Raw genomic sequence first — 16810 nt, 5'->3', positions numbered from 1 at the left:
AGTTTTGAGATGGTGACAGATAACAATAATAATAATAATGATAAAGAGTTACTCAAATGTGTGAATGAAACAAAACAATACTCCAGGTATGTTTTTGAGGAACTAACAACATTGGGGTATGCCAACTACACCTCTTAGTTTCTGGATCTGCAGATGGTCCCGTGGCACGACTGCTCCAAATTTAAAGAACACATTTGCCTATGGGGACAATAAAATAGTTTAAGCCATGGTACAGTCTACTGCAGAGTGAAAGACCAGCTATACAGGGAATGGAACATCACTAACTCACACACAACTAGTTTGTAGCTGTATAGTCACCTTGTGTTGCATAATTTTGCCCAGTTAATACGGATAAAATAATATTAATTCAGGTCTTTGTCTTTTCTAGTGGCACCTAAGATTTGTATCGAAACTGCTATGTTTGATTCCTTTCTGCGCCCCCTCTTCAAATCTCTGTAAAAGGGGAATATGTTTCTTAATTTGTAAAGTAATGCTCCATCAGCCCTGCATAATACAGCTCTATTATGTGTTTTAATCAAAAGTGTCCCATCCGCCTCTGTGGCCGCTCAGCTCTGTATTTTCATTATAATTCTGCTCATATCTAGGCCAGGCATAACTCCACTTTGCTTCAGTCTCTTTGGTTTTATCTGCGCACCTCATGGATATGTAATGAACAGACACCAGAAGATTCACCCTGACAAAAACAGAGCTCAGGACAAAGAGAAATGAGAGAGAGAGGAGCCATGGAGAGTGAACCACTATGATATACTTCAGAGCATGTTAGAAGGTCTTATTACAAAGGTCTATAGGCACAGAAAACTGTATTTAGTTATGTAATGTGCTTAAGACTGAAGTAGAATTACGCATGCAGGTGTAAATGTATATTTGTAAGTTTCAAAGCATGCCATGCTGCTGCCATTTCACTTATTTTCTCTGTACATTTGCCTTTCCTGACACACATAACAATTTGTCCATATTCACTACTATTGCAGAAATTACAGTAATTTTTTGTGGGCAAAAAACCTGCTATTTCCTATTACGATAATCATATCTTTATATCGCCAAATGCATTTTAGTTCCTCTGCCGCCACACAATTACTCAATTGATGGTGCCTAGTAATGTGTAAACATATTTGGAGCTTTCATATAGATAACTAGAAGAATATTGTATATGTTTGGATTTTGATGTTACATATAACATATTTGTAATCAAAACAGAAATGGTCACATTGTAAATGAAAATATGGAGAATACATGTTGTTCTTTCAGACATTTTTAAACATGTTTAAATAATAATAATAATAATCATAATCATAATTATAATAATAATACAACTCTAAATATTTGATTCTTTACCAAATAAAACATTATAAATATGAGACTTGTGAATATCTTAGTCCTGATTAGTATTGAAACTTGCATAATGCTTCCCTTCTTGGGTTTAGAACTCAAACTGAGCACCAGCTGCCAGGGGCATCTCACAGGGTAAAGGGTACTGTTTACCCCGGGCACAGTGCAGGGAGCGGCTCTCACGTCTGTAGTGGACATTTTTTATTAGGCATTATGTAGTGCAGGCTCAACAAGATGATTTGTACCCAGCACACAAAATTTGGTGCTACACCCCTGCCGGCTGCTTCCTGTCTTGACACATTATACTGCCTGTATTTGTTTTATTTATAAATCCTTCATAAATTTTCCTAAAGTAGCATGTCAGGCCGATTGTTGTTCTGGTCCAGCCTCTTCTCACTCCTGAGACCATACCACCACCGTCAGCTTCATCGATCACTGTGATTTCTTATGGCCCTCAGTAGATGTGCAAGGGGGGGTCGTGGGGGGTGATGTGGCAGCCTCTTTTTACAGTCAAATGATTGGTTAATGCCTTTGTTAGGGGAATTAGCCGCTTAAACAGCCGTGGACTGAGTTGATGTGTGGAGGAAATGGACAAATGAACAAGTGTTTAAAGTGTGTTCGGCACACAAAGCAGGGCACTGTGGCTGTTAAGGCCATATTAACAGGAACATTAAAACTTAAAACTTTCACTTGAAGAACATTATAAGTGTTATTTGGGGATTCAGCAGTTATCGCGCTGTAAAATCATTTTACCACATTAAAGAAAGAAGAATTAACAGAATGTACCGACTGGCACATAATGACAATAGTACAGAGCTCAAAGCATTCTAAAAAGTGATACTCTCTTTTACTTGAGTTCAAAAAGCTCTCTGTACTACTGTTGAGGTTAGCCAGTAGTTGTCTTGAGACTGGGGGAGTAGTGCACATTCAAAGTCTTTAAATAAGTTATTATAAGTTAGTTAGTTAATTTGTTATAAGTTTGTTATAAGTTGGAATTTTGTGTATTATGATTTTGTCAGCTGTTATTTTTCTGTAATGTGATGTAGTTGTTTTTTTTAAATGAGTCTTAAATTAAGAAGGAATAAATAGGCTTGACAAACTAGAGTGCATCCTTAGACCTGTTGTGTGTGCCCCACTTTTTTTTTCAAGAGCCTCAAATCAAAACACAGACAAAGTGTTGGGCTGATGGAGAGACATAGACTGATGCCAATACAGTGAACAATTCAGGTATGTGCATTTATAACAGGTTAGAATGAGACATGCCTGGTTTCGACTATAGTGTGTACTTTTTTTTTCACAAGATGTTAGTTTCCTTAATTTAATTTTTGTATCTTGTAACTAGTTGTTATAGCTCAAAATCACTGTAAAACTATTCAGAAAAAGTTCAACACATCATAAATAGCTGTTCAAATGAGCATCAGTTTTGATCCAATAATAATACAGATCTGTTTTTGACTACCCTAAAAGTGAAGTCCATTGTTATTATCATTGGCTGTTTATAAAATTAGTGGAAAAATAGCATGGTCACTCTTTGACAGATAACCACAAATCCCTCACAATCCACAAAGAACTGGACTCAGATCTTTAATGTTGTTACTGAGAAAAGGAGGAAGTCTTTTAATGCTGCCACATGATGAAGCATGTGCCTCTCTAGTATCTGTACGTCTCATCTGCTGACCATAGATCCATGCTGCTGACACACTGTAGGGTTATAACATGGCCACTTCCTGTCCTCCTCTCCTCTCCCACACTCACTCTGTCTCCTCTGAAGTACACAAACCACCATTGTGCGCCCCTTGTCTTTTAATGCGGCCTTAGTCATAACCTTATCAGTCCGTGCGATCTTCACCACACATTTTCTAGATTCCCCACATGCAGATCTGAAATAAAGTGATAATTACGTGACACCCACCAGCAGCAATTACATGAGGTGAAGGGGAAAGAGTCACCCAGAGACGAAAACGGGTCATGGGCTGGGGACGCTGAGATGGAGATAAGAAGATGAGAACCCCTGTATGTCTAATCACAGATCCCATTGTTACTGCTATTAATAATGTAGGAATAAATGTCAGACACATTCCATTAGTATAATAGGACACCCTCAGCTATAGAGTTACAAGAAACAACACAGTGAAGACATACACGTGTGAGACACATGTGTTACAATAGGCTCTGTGCACAGCAGCGCATAGCATTCACACTCTCAGCTTCAAGACTTTACTTCCAAAAATTAAAAATGAGTAAATATTTAAAGATAAGTCAGTGAAGAGGGAGCTGTGGGTGGATGTGACTAACAACATGTTACAAGGACACAAATAAAATGAAAAGTTCAGCAGAGGACACTTCTGTGTTTAGAAAGGTAGAGGTTTGGGTCTCAATGCTAACACTAATGCTAATTTTGAGGTATAATAAAAATTAAAACAACGCCACAAACTGACGTAATCTACATAAAAAATAATTGGGTAGACTTTATTTGAATTAATTTGAATTTTAATAGGTTGGTTATTTTATGTTTTATGATTTTAATAAAAGTGACTGAGCCTATTATTATTCCTAATATGTAGTCCTGTCACAATAACAGATTTTGAAGCAGAAATATTGCAATAATATTAAACTTACTTTAAACCACTGATTAAGATTTAAATATTGCAAGATAATCCCATGAACCATTTTTTATATATACCGTTTCATTTAAAGGCCTGATCTATAACAAATAAATAGTAGAATCTATTAATAATTAGCCATCACAGAGACTTGTTCAACCCTCTACAGCTCAAATCGTGTTGGGGAATACAACTAAAGTACTCCAAATCTCACCTTTTACAAAGAATATGTACCCATCATAAATAATAAGCTCCAAAATATATAGTTCCAGCTTGTATATACTGAATGATACGTCGATATAGTATTTATCATGACAATTATGGTGACAGTCCTACTAATGTGAAGCTCAAGTTCATACAGAAGGCTTGGTGCATGTGTACAGGCATTATTTAAATGATATTACTGGGGCAAACAGCATACATGAACACACTAATCCTCACTGTTCACCCCAGGGTGCTGTGGGTGTTGTGCGGCTTATAGTAGAGAAAATGCTACAGGAGGTAGTCATCAGAAAGCTGGCATGGAAGAGGAGCTCTAGAATGAAAAGGTTAACTGTATGGAAATGTGAGATTATGGTTTTACATTTATTTGGATAAAGATTTTCAATAGTGGTTCTTTGCAAACAGCACAGTGGCATCAGATAGCAGATAGAAGTTATACAGTTTATGCTCCTATAAACGTCAACATCAGTGGCATTTCATATTTTTGTTGCATAATGTTAAATTAATAAATACATACGTGTTGGGTTTGCTGAGATTTTGGTAATATAGTCATACAAGCTTTGCATTTCATTATTCTAAGCACTAAGCCACTAATGTTCTCCAAAGTTTTCACTATTTGTTCAGACATATGTCTCCTAGCATATGCACACTGATCTAGTCATCTTACCAACACAGAGAAAGTTAGATCAGGACACGCTGACACTGTATAATAAGTGGTATCTTAAAGACAGAGTTTTATGCAAAATAGATTTTTGGAGCTTTCTACCCTGAGCCTTCCTACATTCCCTCATCAAAAACGAGCCTGAAGAGGTTTTAGATGTCATCCGTGCATGTTAGCAGTAAGATTATGTCCAATGATCAGCCCATAAGTGACATCAAATAATTTTCCATAAATATTCAATAGCAACAGCTTCACAAACCTGATGCGATGTGCAGTGATTGTGTTGTGATAGTGCTCTGAAGGGGGAGTCACTTATCGCAGAGAGCAAAAGGAGGGAGACAGAGCATCAAAAACAAAAGTTAATGCTATATATATTAGCAGCTTATAGCCCCTCTTTAAGGATTAAGAGAAAATAAAAGACACAGCATTATTACATATGTTCTCCTGAAACACTGAACTCTGGAACATCTTTTCATCTGCTTAATTATTGAAATTTCATAGTTTTACTAAATTGGAAGTTGTCACTGTCCATGATGTGAGACAGCTGCCAGCCACACAAAAGTACAGAAACAAAACGACATGTTGAGGTGTGAAAAGGCAGTCAAATGCTGTGTTATTTTTTTTTAACATTGCTTCACACTGCGTGCATCTGGAGTCACAGTGAATCCCCAGCAGTTTTGAATAAAGAAATCCAATCTCCAGTATTCAAATCTGAGAAGTTGCAATTTCTGCTCCAGTGAAAAAACCTCTTTTGTGTGTGGTGTAGTGCTGAGGGGATGAGTCCTCACCACATCATTTTCAAGGCAAAGCACTTGTTTGAGTGTGCCGCAGTGAGCCTTAGACAAGCTCAAAGAGGCTGGCATAGGTTCAGCTCCACACATAGTAAAGTATAGTCCTGAAGATTTACTATGAAATGTTCTGGAAGATGCTCAGGAAATACTATTAAGACAAAATATCTCTCTGCTGTATTCTGTCCACTATTTTTATGGTTTTCCGAACGTAGAATGTGATGATGGCATATGGGGGCAAGAGCCAGTTTTATTATTGATTGCACTGTACTTTCCTATGAAATATCCATTAATAAATCCTGGAATAAATCATTTCTATTCATGACTAAACCTTATAATAACTCACTATATTTCAACAAGGATCTGCATTTTAAGAATATTCCTTTTAACTGCCCCACATCTCTATTATATATGATTGGCCGAGACTATTTTGATGTCACCTAGATATTTGAGCCAATGTTTTGCAAGTGCATTTCCTGAAACATCTTTTTGTAACTTGGCATTTTAAGTGAACTTTATTAACTAAATGAAAGTATAGTGAAACCAAAAGTTTAGAATAAAGTCACTTACTCTTAACTTTCATTATAATATCTTCAAGTCTAATTTATTTTAACTGGTGGCTCCTCAGCCCAAATAAAACCCAATTATTTAAGATTTCTTTCAGAGTTTTTCTAGTGGTTCCCTCCTCACATGGCTCTCAGATGTACAGCATGGGTTTTATGTGGTTTTGCTGTGTCACTGTGTCATCTCTCAGGACACTTCTTCTTCTCGATGACTTAATCCTTCCACAAGCGTCTCTATTTATCTCTCCTCACATCGGGTTCAGAAAGGAGGTGTCTGGGGAATACTGTGATCCTGTCGGGAAAAGCGTGTGGGAATAGCAGCCAGTCAGTCAGTGATTGAGTGCGTCTCTCCCTGTCTATCCATGTTTATGTGCGACGCACTTCTCTCGCCTCATTTAGCATCCACTCACTATTTTTTCTTTCTGTATTTTTTATCGCTGCAGATTCCGAGGTTCTGTTGCCATGGCGACCGCAGCCCCTCCCCTCCGCCTGTACTTAGCGCTGTGTTGGCTGCTCCGGACCGCCAGCACGGTGTTCCCAGAGGAGCCGGGGCCCCTCAACTTCATTCCCGCTGAAGGTAAGGCTGGCCTCTTGACCTTTCTCTTGCCCTGTACACAGTGGGGGTCATGACTTTTTGTAGGAGTCTGTTCTAATGCTGAAAGGGTCATTGTGCTGGTTGTTTGGGGCAGGCAGACATGGTGTTGATTGCTGTTTCACTCTTAGCATAGGGTCACCCTTTATGAAAGACCACAGGGAAACAGTATGAAGGCCAATAACCAAAAGTGAGCCAAAAAGTGACAGTAAATTGAACAACCATGTCTTACCTAGATTGTCTGATATTCGGACAATCATTTTACTAAGAAGAAAAGGTGAATATTTCCAGTCTATTTGTTTAACTTAATTTAATTTACTTTTCCTGTTGTTTTTTATATACTTAGTTATTTAACGAAAATGCACACAATACAGATAAACAGGTGAAATTTACAACAGCTACTGTAAAAACATAAATACGCCATCACTGAATATTAACAGAAAATGTACAGTTGATCAAGTGTAGCATCAGCAATCATAGATGTACTACTTTGAGTTTCCCATATCATGTGTCAGAGGTCCTGCCTTGTGCTGTTGGGGTCACACTGTTGACGGCTGGTGCCCTCCCAGTCTGACCACAGTGCAGACGTCTACAGGCACTGATACATTGACAACCTGGGACCCTCCCCACTGCTCTGGGCCTCTCTCAGACTGCCGGGCTCCACATCTCCAGCTGAGACAGGAGCTGATCGATGGCAGCTCAATAATATTGACCGAAAGTTTCCCAGAAGACTTCAGAGCCTCTGCTCTATTTCAGCGGTGCAAAAAGAGGACAAAATCATTGCAACACAACCACAAGTACTGTTGTTTTCAGCAGGTACAGCTCAGGTTAAATCATACATTATTATGATAGACAAATAGAGAAATATAGAGAGGGTTGCAAGAGCAGTGTCTATGGCACAGAGCCTTGAAAAAGAATAAAAGAGTAAAAAGTGTTGGGTTGCGTGTGAATAAGAAAAAAGGTGGATATAAAGCAGTAATGATGGCACAGAATAAAGGATTTGAAAGAATCTGATGCAAATTCACTCATGCCTCAGTCAAGGGCACAGACCGAGAGCTGTCCTCATTCTGTGATTTATTAAGGACTATTTTTCTGCTACATGACAAGAAGAAAAGACCTCCACACCTTTATTTTTCATTTCCTTTATCTTTAAGCAAGTCAGGCACAAGGCTAACAAGACATTCTGTGTTAACCTCAGTGTTTTGCAATGAAGTATAATGAGTACCAGGGATATAACATAAGATACAGAACATTATTTGAACTGGAGGGAATTGGAAGGGCTAAACTGTGTACCAGGTTAACTGTGTACTTGTTCTCTTGTGCAGTGGTCCGGAGGTACCCTGTGTTTCTGGGCCGACCTCACAGAACATGGCTGCGACAGGAGCCTCTACACATCCAGAGAGTGCTGCAGGTCAACCGCACACTCTACATCGGGGCAAGGTAATGGAACCTCAATTATACTTTTATGTCATCCTATTGATACATTGCAATCTGTCTGTTGGTTCAGACATTCACTTCTTGCAATGAAAATAAGCAAGTCCCCCCATTGTGTTCTTAGGCAAGACATTTCACCCACCTTGCCTAGTATGAAAGTGATGTGTCACTTCTGTCAGTCTGCCTCAGGGGAGCTTACCACCACCCAATATGGTGTGAATAAATAATAACTACAGTGTAGTGCTTTGATGGGCTTTGACAAACCTGTAAAACACATTACAACTGTAAGGTACACTCCGTAGTTAAAGTGGATCACTAGAAGACTGTATAGTTTTCTAATGTTGTAGTATTAAATGGTATTATTAATAAGAGATGAGAAAAGAGACACTTTATTTGTTCCACAATGGTGAAATATCAGTGTTGCAATGTAAAGTTCAAAAACAGTGAGAGAATGTAAACGTAATGTATGTAAGGTAATGAATTTAACTATAGAAATGCTTTGAACAGAGTTAAGATACAAAAAGTCACAAAATAATAATTAATTAAATAAAAGATATACCTACTTGCAAATCTTGCTTTAAATACATTCATATAAAAAGATGGCCTAATTAAAATGGCACTTAAGATTTTCCATCAAATCCTTATCTCTTGAGTAGAGCTGCTGACACAAGCTGAATGTAAGCAGGCCCATATGTAGCCCACATGCACTGACAGCTTGTACAGAATATTATGTAGAAGACTTATGTTTTATGGAGTGAAAATATTACATAGTCGGTAAGAGTAGAGCATCTTAAGACCCCTAAAGCCCCCCACACGTAATTTGTCTCCAGGTGAGTGCCCAGAGTAAACAGTGTCGTATTTACAGGCCCTGCTCACTGGCCCAGATGTTTTATGTGTTTTTTGTCCAAGAGGACCTCAGCTCGACTTAAGGTTGCATAAGAATAACATGAAACCCCCAAACAACACAGGCCAATAAAAGTGATACATGTTTCAACTACCAGGCACCAACAGGAGCAGCAGAACATCAAGCAGATAAATCATACCAGAAAGATCACTGAACCCAACCATAAAGTACACTTATTTCATTTTTAGGTATTTCTTCTATCGACTCTGGCAGCTATGTTACCATTTCACCATTTAAAAGAGGTAATGTCTTTGAGTTGCAATCAGATTTATTTAAATCTTAATTCCACAAAGAGACATTGGTTACTTAAGTTAATAAAGAAAAAAAAGCAAAACAAATTCTTGCTCTGTGGAATGTCTGGATGCACACCCTGTTATAGAGTTTGCAACCTGCACATGATTGCATTCATTTAATCAGATTCATGCTTGTGAACGAGAGGGGGGAGAAAAAATACAAAATAATGCTGGAATTGTGCTTTTAATCACACAAAAATACACTATCAATGTCAAACTATTTCCAAAAGGCTGCTAAACAACAGATTAATAAAATAATAACAATGTTAAAATGTTAAAGGCACTTTTAGGGAAGGGAATTTTGGACATAGGAGTGTTGGAGATGGAGTGGTGGAGACACTTTTTTAAATATTCCATCCAGTCCCTGTATTTGCAGAGGTCGCTGGTGCTAGGCTAGCGCATGTCAATGAGCATAGTTAGCCTGCCACTAAAAACAGTCTTACCAACTCCACAAAACACCCGAAGCATCACCCGATCTGTGTTGATAGAATCATTTTAGAAGTAAAACCAACCTTGCATTTGAAGGATTTATGTCTGAGCAGCAGCAGCGAGTTGTACTTCCTGATAGAAAGCTTGGCAGAGGCGGACTGATACATGAAAAAATAGTCCCTCAACACGCAACGATTCATGCGATGCAAGGTTAGTTTTATTTTAAACATTATTCTATCAACACAGACATTTACATCCACAGTCTGGCATAATAATAGATTTGCTTCGAGTGTTTTGTGGAGTGGGTAAGACTGTTTTTAGTGACAGGCTAACTATGGCCATTGACATCTGCTAGCCTAGCACCAGTGACCTCTGTAAATACAAGGACTCAATAGAATATTCTAAAATGTGTCTCCACACGTCTCCAACACTCTGGCTAACTAGGAAATGAGGTCTTATGTCCAAAATTCAGGACTGTCCCTTTAAAGGAAGTAAGTGATAACATTGCATTTTTGTGGCAAATTTTACTGTCTGTACATTTCTTTACGATATCGATATTTGAGTCTAGAGAGTTTTGTCAGTATCACCCTTCGTATTATAATCCCCTCTATTTTTTTCATTCATCCTTCCATATGTGTTTAAGTGTTGTGCCGAGCAGTTGGACAGTTTAGACCGTTAGCCTTACTGGTAGTGGTCAGCTTTAGGCAGGACAGCCCCTTCTCATCTGCAGCAGCTTTACAATCTCCAGACTCTAATGCTTCTCCCCCACAGCCAACCGGGAGCCAGCCATCTAGACTGTGCTAACAAAAGACACGCTCGCCAGGATTTACAGCCCGTGTCCAACCAAAAATTAATTTAGCTTGAAACACGGTTACAAAAATCAGACACAGTCACATATGGGAGTGCTTATTTGCTGCTGTTGAAGTGGTTTTCAATAAGAGACGCCAATGTGGTCCAGGAAATGACCCCATCCCACCCGGCCCCCAGCTGGTCTAGCTCGACTACAGACAGTCAGTGGTAAATATATCAAAATGTGTTACAAGCTTCCAGCCACTCAGTCTGCACTGAGTTAGACTGTAAAGCTCCTGTGTATTTAGGCTGATAATAGAAGGGCTAAGAAAAGGGCTACTGTTCACTGTAGGGGTGACTTTAAAGCAGACGTGAATGCACCACTCCAAATCAAGAGTCAAGGCTAAAAGCATATTATTATTGAGTAGAAAATAAAGTATCCATGAAATGTAAAAGCACTGAAAAGTAATTTCAACCATAGACTGCATTTATAATGTCATAGTGTTAACAATTGACTTTACATTGAAAAATTGTCATCCCTCTTTATGTAACTGCTGCAGTGAGCATCATCATTTTGGTCTTTGTTCATATTAACCCTTACATGATCCTGGTGTTTTTGAATGCAAATAAATTCCTATTCCTAATATTGAGCTTGGTTCCAAATTCACTCCTAGAACTGCTAACATTATGAGCTTCATTTGACTGGAGCCAAACGCTAAAGGTAAGGTTCACTACTTCTTTACAATCTGTGGTTTCATCCAAAGAAGTCCTGGTGCTATCAGTATATTACCACAGTAACCTGAATTGGAACAAATGACGCCCTCAACATTCTCATCAGAAACTTTAAAATGTTCCTGTCTAAACATATCAGGTTACAGTGTTGGAGCCCTCGCTTTGTTTAAAAGGCAGTAACTGCAATAAAAAGCAGAGGTAAGTGAAACCCAAAGTAGCAGCCAAATAGTGCCAGTAAAACATAGTATTTAGCATAATGTCTCTGGCTATATTTCTCGAGTTGAAAATAGAGTTTAACATAAGTCGTTAATATTAGTTACGCTTCCCAGTCTGCAGAATGTGATTGTGGTGAATATATGCTAGCAACAGGAGCCTTTAAAATGCGAAATGTTTAAATAAATGCGTGCATGGTGACAGGTATGACTACCAAAAGCTCCCACTGAGTGCGCGGGCTGATAAGACTTCCTCATTCATCCCCAAATCCAGACAGCATTAGCATAGCGGACTGCAAACTCGGCTAAATCTCAGCTCGGAGCGCCTGCTGTGTGAAGCCACCTCTTCCCGTCTTTTTCCTGTCCTCGCTAAATGAAAGTAAACAGGCTCTTTGACTGGGGCCAGGTGTACTGAGTGCTTTGTCACGCTCAGCTTCATTGCACTACTATGAAGGAGGCCAGATGTGGATCCTATGGCTTCTAAAGCATGGTATAGCCTAAAGCACTATATCAAAATGTGTATACTAAAAAGTGTTGACCAACAAAAACAGACAATTTGATTTACTGCTAAACTGCATTTAATCAGGAGAAAAACATACTGAAAAGTGCATGGCTATTTATTGCTATTTTGATAATTGTACTACACTCAAAGGAGCACGAATAGAAAGCAAAACATATAATTTTCAGTCTTGGTTCCTGGGCAATCACCATATGGCTGCTGCACAGTAATTCAAAGTTGACAAGCCACAGAGATTGGTTCCCTCTGTAGGCAACACCATCATTTGAATATGATATATGCTTACAGCTCAGTTTTGTTTAAGTTGTAAAATTAAAGGTCCTATATTATGAACAACTGACTTTTGTGAGCTTTAAGACATGTTAGAATGTTTTTACCTCCCCAACAAAACATACCGAGTCAGGGGTGTAGTGAGTGTGGTATGCGGGGGTACACCATCCACCCACTTCATGAAATATAAAAAAATAACAAATATAAAATAGCCCACAACTTAAATGTCAAACTGGCGTTATTGGCAATGGTGAAAACAACCTGCATAGGCTTATGTACTGTCCTATAGTGACCTGCAACATGTGGGACCCAGGACTTATCCCAGGACTGATCCAGGACTAAAACAGGTCTAAACCAGGTCTAAACCAGGTCTAAGCCAGGACTGAGTGTCGGGACAGGCCTGGAGGTGCGCCCACGTAGACCGTCGGGTGACCACAGAGGAAAGGACCAGCACAGAGCTTCGCGTCCCACGGTGCTCAGCACAGCCATAGCCCAATTGGGCTTTGTGGACAAACTGCTCCACAGGCTTTGAGTTCTCACCCTCTCTCTCAAGTCCAAGATTAGACCTGGTTTAGTCCTGATTCAGTCCTGGTTCAGTTCTGGTTTAGTCCTGGTTTAGACTTGGTTTAGTCCTGGTTCAGGTCTGGTTTAGTCCTGATTTAGACCTTGTGCAGTCCTGGTGTAGTCCTGGTTTAATCCTGGTTTAGACCCGGTTTAGGCCTGATTTAGTCTGGATTCATTTCTGGTTTAGTCCAGGTTTAGACCTGGTTTAGTCCTGGTTTAGTCCAGGTTTAGACCTAGTTTAGTCCTGGTTCAGTTCTGGTTTAGTCCTCCTGGTTCAGTCACGAATCTACTTAAAAAATCCCCACTACACCACTGCCTGGAGTTGTGTTTTGTTTAGGTCACACATGTTTGAGCAATCCTTTATTAATTTGTTTACATCTCCAAAGCTCAAAATGCTCTGTTCCACCTTGTGATGTCATTTAGCTATAGTTTTCATGTTAACAGATGCGTTTTACCGTTTGTTCAGTAGAGATCGGCAATTCCAGGGCTGAAATTATCCATATGATTCTAGTGAGGTGTATGGAGTTTAAAAACACGTGACATTACAAGATGAGTACTGTTTACAAGAGATACAAGAGATTTCTGTTTACTCTGTAAGCCAGAATACTGTGTGCATGTTTTGTGTGTTAAACGTGTGTGCGTCAAACAAAACCCAACTGCAGGTAAGTTTGTGATGAGGCAACACCATTAAAACATAGATCAGAAAATAGCCTAATATGGGCCCTCTAATTATATTTGTTTACATTCAAAGCCTCTTATCATTTCCTGGCACAGAAATACCCAGAATAAGATAACTGATAATGAACAGGGGTTGTTTGGTGAAACAGTGTTGTGAAATCAGTTTGTCCTGACCACAATATGACCAGTGAGCCAAGTATGAGCCAGTTCCTGCTATTGTGTACAAGGGTTTCATTCATGTTAACTCCCACTCAAAACGGAAAGTGCTGACACGCTGCCAGTTCAAAGTTGAGGCTATGAGCGCTCAGACAGTGACCTCAGAGGTTAGTGGGGGTCATGTGGGGGTCATGTAGCGCAAGTATCATCCTGCGCCGACTGGACAGAAATGGTGGAGTTGCCGTAGCGACTGATAAAGAGTTCAGTCCAGTGTTCAGTCCATTACAAGTGTGTGGATAGACGGGGACTCACAGGTGATGCCTCCCACACACACATTAGGTTTGTTCAGCACATTGACATCAAAGAGAAGAGTGTCGGACTGATCACGCTGAACAAAGAGATGGATGTATGGAAAGAATGTGCAGATAAGCTATAGGAAGTTAGTGAGGGGTAACGTACGCTGCTCAGAGGTTTGAAGCTTTGATACTGAATCTCAGGAGATGCACACTTGTGAATATGTATTGTAGCTAGCTTTTGTCTAATGTTATGATTCACTACAGAATCAAAAAGGGGAGTAGAGTTATCTGAAATCAAGGAGAACTGTCTGCACAATTGTCACTTCCATAAATAGCGTATGCCAGAGTTAGCAGGCTATTTTTGTCAGTTGTCTCCTTGATTATTGCCTTGATATTTTAAATTAACATTTTAAAGGTGCCATGTATGTAAATCAACTTTGAGCTTTTAGCCATTTTATAATTGTGTTCCCTGTTCATTATCTTACCCAACTTTGTATTTTGATTAATCATACATGTTTTGAAGCACTTGTAGAATTTGTCAGTGGAGATAGCCTCAATTCTCACTACTGCTGTATTGTGTACTTATATGTGTAATTATTCAGGCGTGTAGGGCTAAAAATGACAAAATTTTTCAGTAAAAAAGTGAAAATTCTGCTGCTTTTTACAGTGAAATGCCAGTGCTAAGACAGACCCTCTCAGTTCTATAGGTTTGAACCAAAAGATAATGGACATATTTCTATTCAAACACTGTTTTAGTTATCACTATTGTGTTTTACAATGCCAGAAGGTATAAAATGTCTTCTTTAAGGCTTAGGCAGGTGTCTTCATTTCTTCATTTGGGTGTATAGGGATCACGTGATTTGTATAAAACGCAGCCAATCAGAGAAACACCGGGCTGCATACAAGGTGCCCTGTTGTGAATAATGTTGACAGTTTCCTATTACACATGAGCCAAACTGTTACCAGAACCCATATTAAAAGTGGGTCAGCCTAACTCCTATTTAGAGACATCCCTCTCAGTGATGTGCCGGAGCAGACTCCTTCGTCAGCACAAATGTCGCTGTAGTCGGTGGTCAGCTGAAATCCTGCCATTTTAGCTTCATCCCAGAGCAGCATTTTCTCTCTGCTCTAAACCACAGCCCAGGCTCGTAAGAATAGGAAACCGTAGCCCTGAAGTAAGGAAAGTTTGCGGCTTAAAGGGTCGTGGCCCACAGACTTGGCTGGATGGAGGAGGAGAGTTCACAGATTGGTCAAGAGGGAGATTAAGGAAAGGGTGATGGATTCTCAGGTCTTTGTTGACTTTATATTAGCTTCAGGTCAAAAAATGTAAACACAACATAAAACTTAAACATCCTTTATGTTTTTGAGTGAAAAGTGTATGCGTTTGTGTGTGTGTGTATCTGTGTTTCTCTGACCACAACAAGTAATCTTTCTTCTGGTATTTACTTGCTCATATTAAAAATTATAACCAGATACTAAACAGCACAAAATTAAAAGTAGATAAACATTTCAAATATCATGGAAAACAGTACAGCAGTACAGCAAAATTTGAATTTTTCTGAATATTATTTTCTTGAGCCAAATCAAGACCATGTGCTAATTCCAGATATCAGTTTTTAAAGGTGCTCTACTGTGTTTTTAAACTCCATACACTTTCACTAGAATTTGGATTATTTCAGCCCTGGAATTGCCAATGTCTACTGAAAGGTAAAAAGAGCTGTTAAAGGGACAGTCCGGAATTTTGGACAAAGGGCCTCATTTCCTAGTTAGCCAGAGTGTTGGAGACGTGTGGAGACACTAGCTAAAATACACTTTTTTAAAATATTCCATCCAGTCCTTGTATTTGCAGAGGTTGCTGGTGCTACGCTAGCGCATGTCAATGGCCATAGTTATCCTGCCACTATAAACAGTTTTACCCACTCCACAAAACACCCGAAGCAAATTTATTATTATGCCAGACTATCAGTGTAAACGTCTGTGTTGATAGAATACTGTTTGAAATAAAACTAACCTTGCATCGCAGGAATCGTCGCATGCTGAGGGACTATTTTCTCATATATCAGTCCGCTGCCAAGCTTTCTATCAGGAAGTACAACTCGCTGCTGCTGCTCAGACATAAATCCTTCAAATGCAAGGTTGGTTTTACTTCTAAAATAATTCTATCAACACAGATCGATAGTCTGGCGTAATAATAGATTTCCTTCAGTTGTTTTGTGGAGTGGGTAAGACTGTTTTTAGTGACAGGCTAACTATGGCCACTGACATGCGCTAGCCTAGCACTAGCAACCTCTGCAAATACAAGGCCTGGATGGAATATTTAAAAAAGTGTCTTCACACGTCTCCAACTCTGGCTCACTAGGAAATGAGGCCCTATGTCCAAAATTCAGGACTGTCCCTTTAACTTGAAAACTACCATTACATGACATTACAAAGTGGAACAGAATGTTTTGAGCTTTGGAGATGTAAACAGACTAATAGAAAAGGATTAATCAAACATGTGTGAATGAAACTAAACACAATTCAGTGTATGTTTTTTGTGTGTTCATTTATTATTACATGGTGTCTAAATTGATACCGAGTATTGTGCCATGACTGTTGTATCAAAAACCAGAAATGCTAATCAAAATCAGTACTCAAGTAAAAGTGCTTATCATTCTTGACGAGATTAATGTATTTTACAAACCCAAATGCCTCCTCTCTTGCACTGACAAATATTATGAAGCTACTCTCCACCAATGCATGTGACCCTTGTGGCTG

General features: G+C 39.1%; 1 protein-coding gene across 1 annotated transcript in view; it reads left to right on the top strand.

Moving 5' to 3' along the window:
- Window positions 1-16810, top strand: part of sema6bb (sema domain, transmembrane domain (TM), and cytoplasmic domain, (semaphorin) 6Bb) — a 180139-nt gene that overhangs the window by 82103 nt on the left and 81226 nt on the right. The window contains 2 exon segments of the mRNA XM_055164909.1: window positions 6631-6764; window positions 8105-8219. Coding sequence (XP_055020884.1) covers window positions 6650-6764; window positions 8105-8219 — 230 coding nt within the window. The 5' untranslated portion in view covers window positions 6631-6649.

The sequence above is a fragment of the Boleophthalmus pectinirostris genome, unplaced genomic scaffold, assembly GCF_026225935.1.
Source record: "Boleophthalmus pectinirostris isolate CB_2022bp ecotype Guang Dong unplaced genomic scaffold, ASM2622593v1 HiC_scaffold_7, whole genome shotgun sequence".
Taxonomy (NCBI): Eukaryota; Metazoa; Chordata; class Actinopteri; order Gobiiformes; family Gobiidae; genus Boleophthalmus; species Boleophthalmus pectinirostris.
The sequence above is the reverse complement of the archived record's forward strand: the minus strand, read 5'-3'. Positions and strand labels throughout refer to the sequence as shown.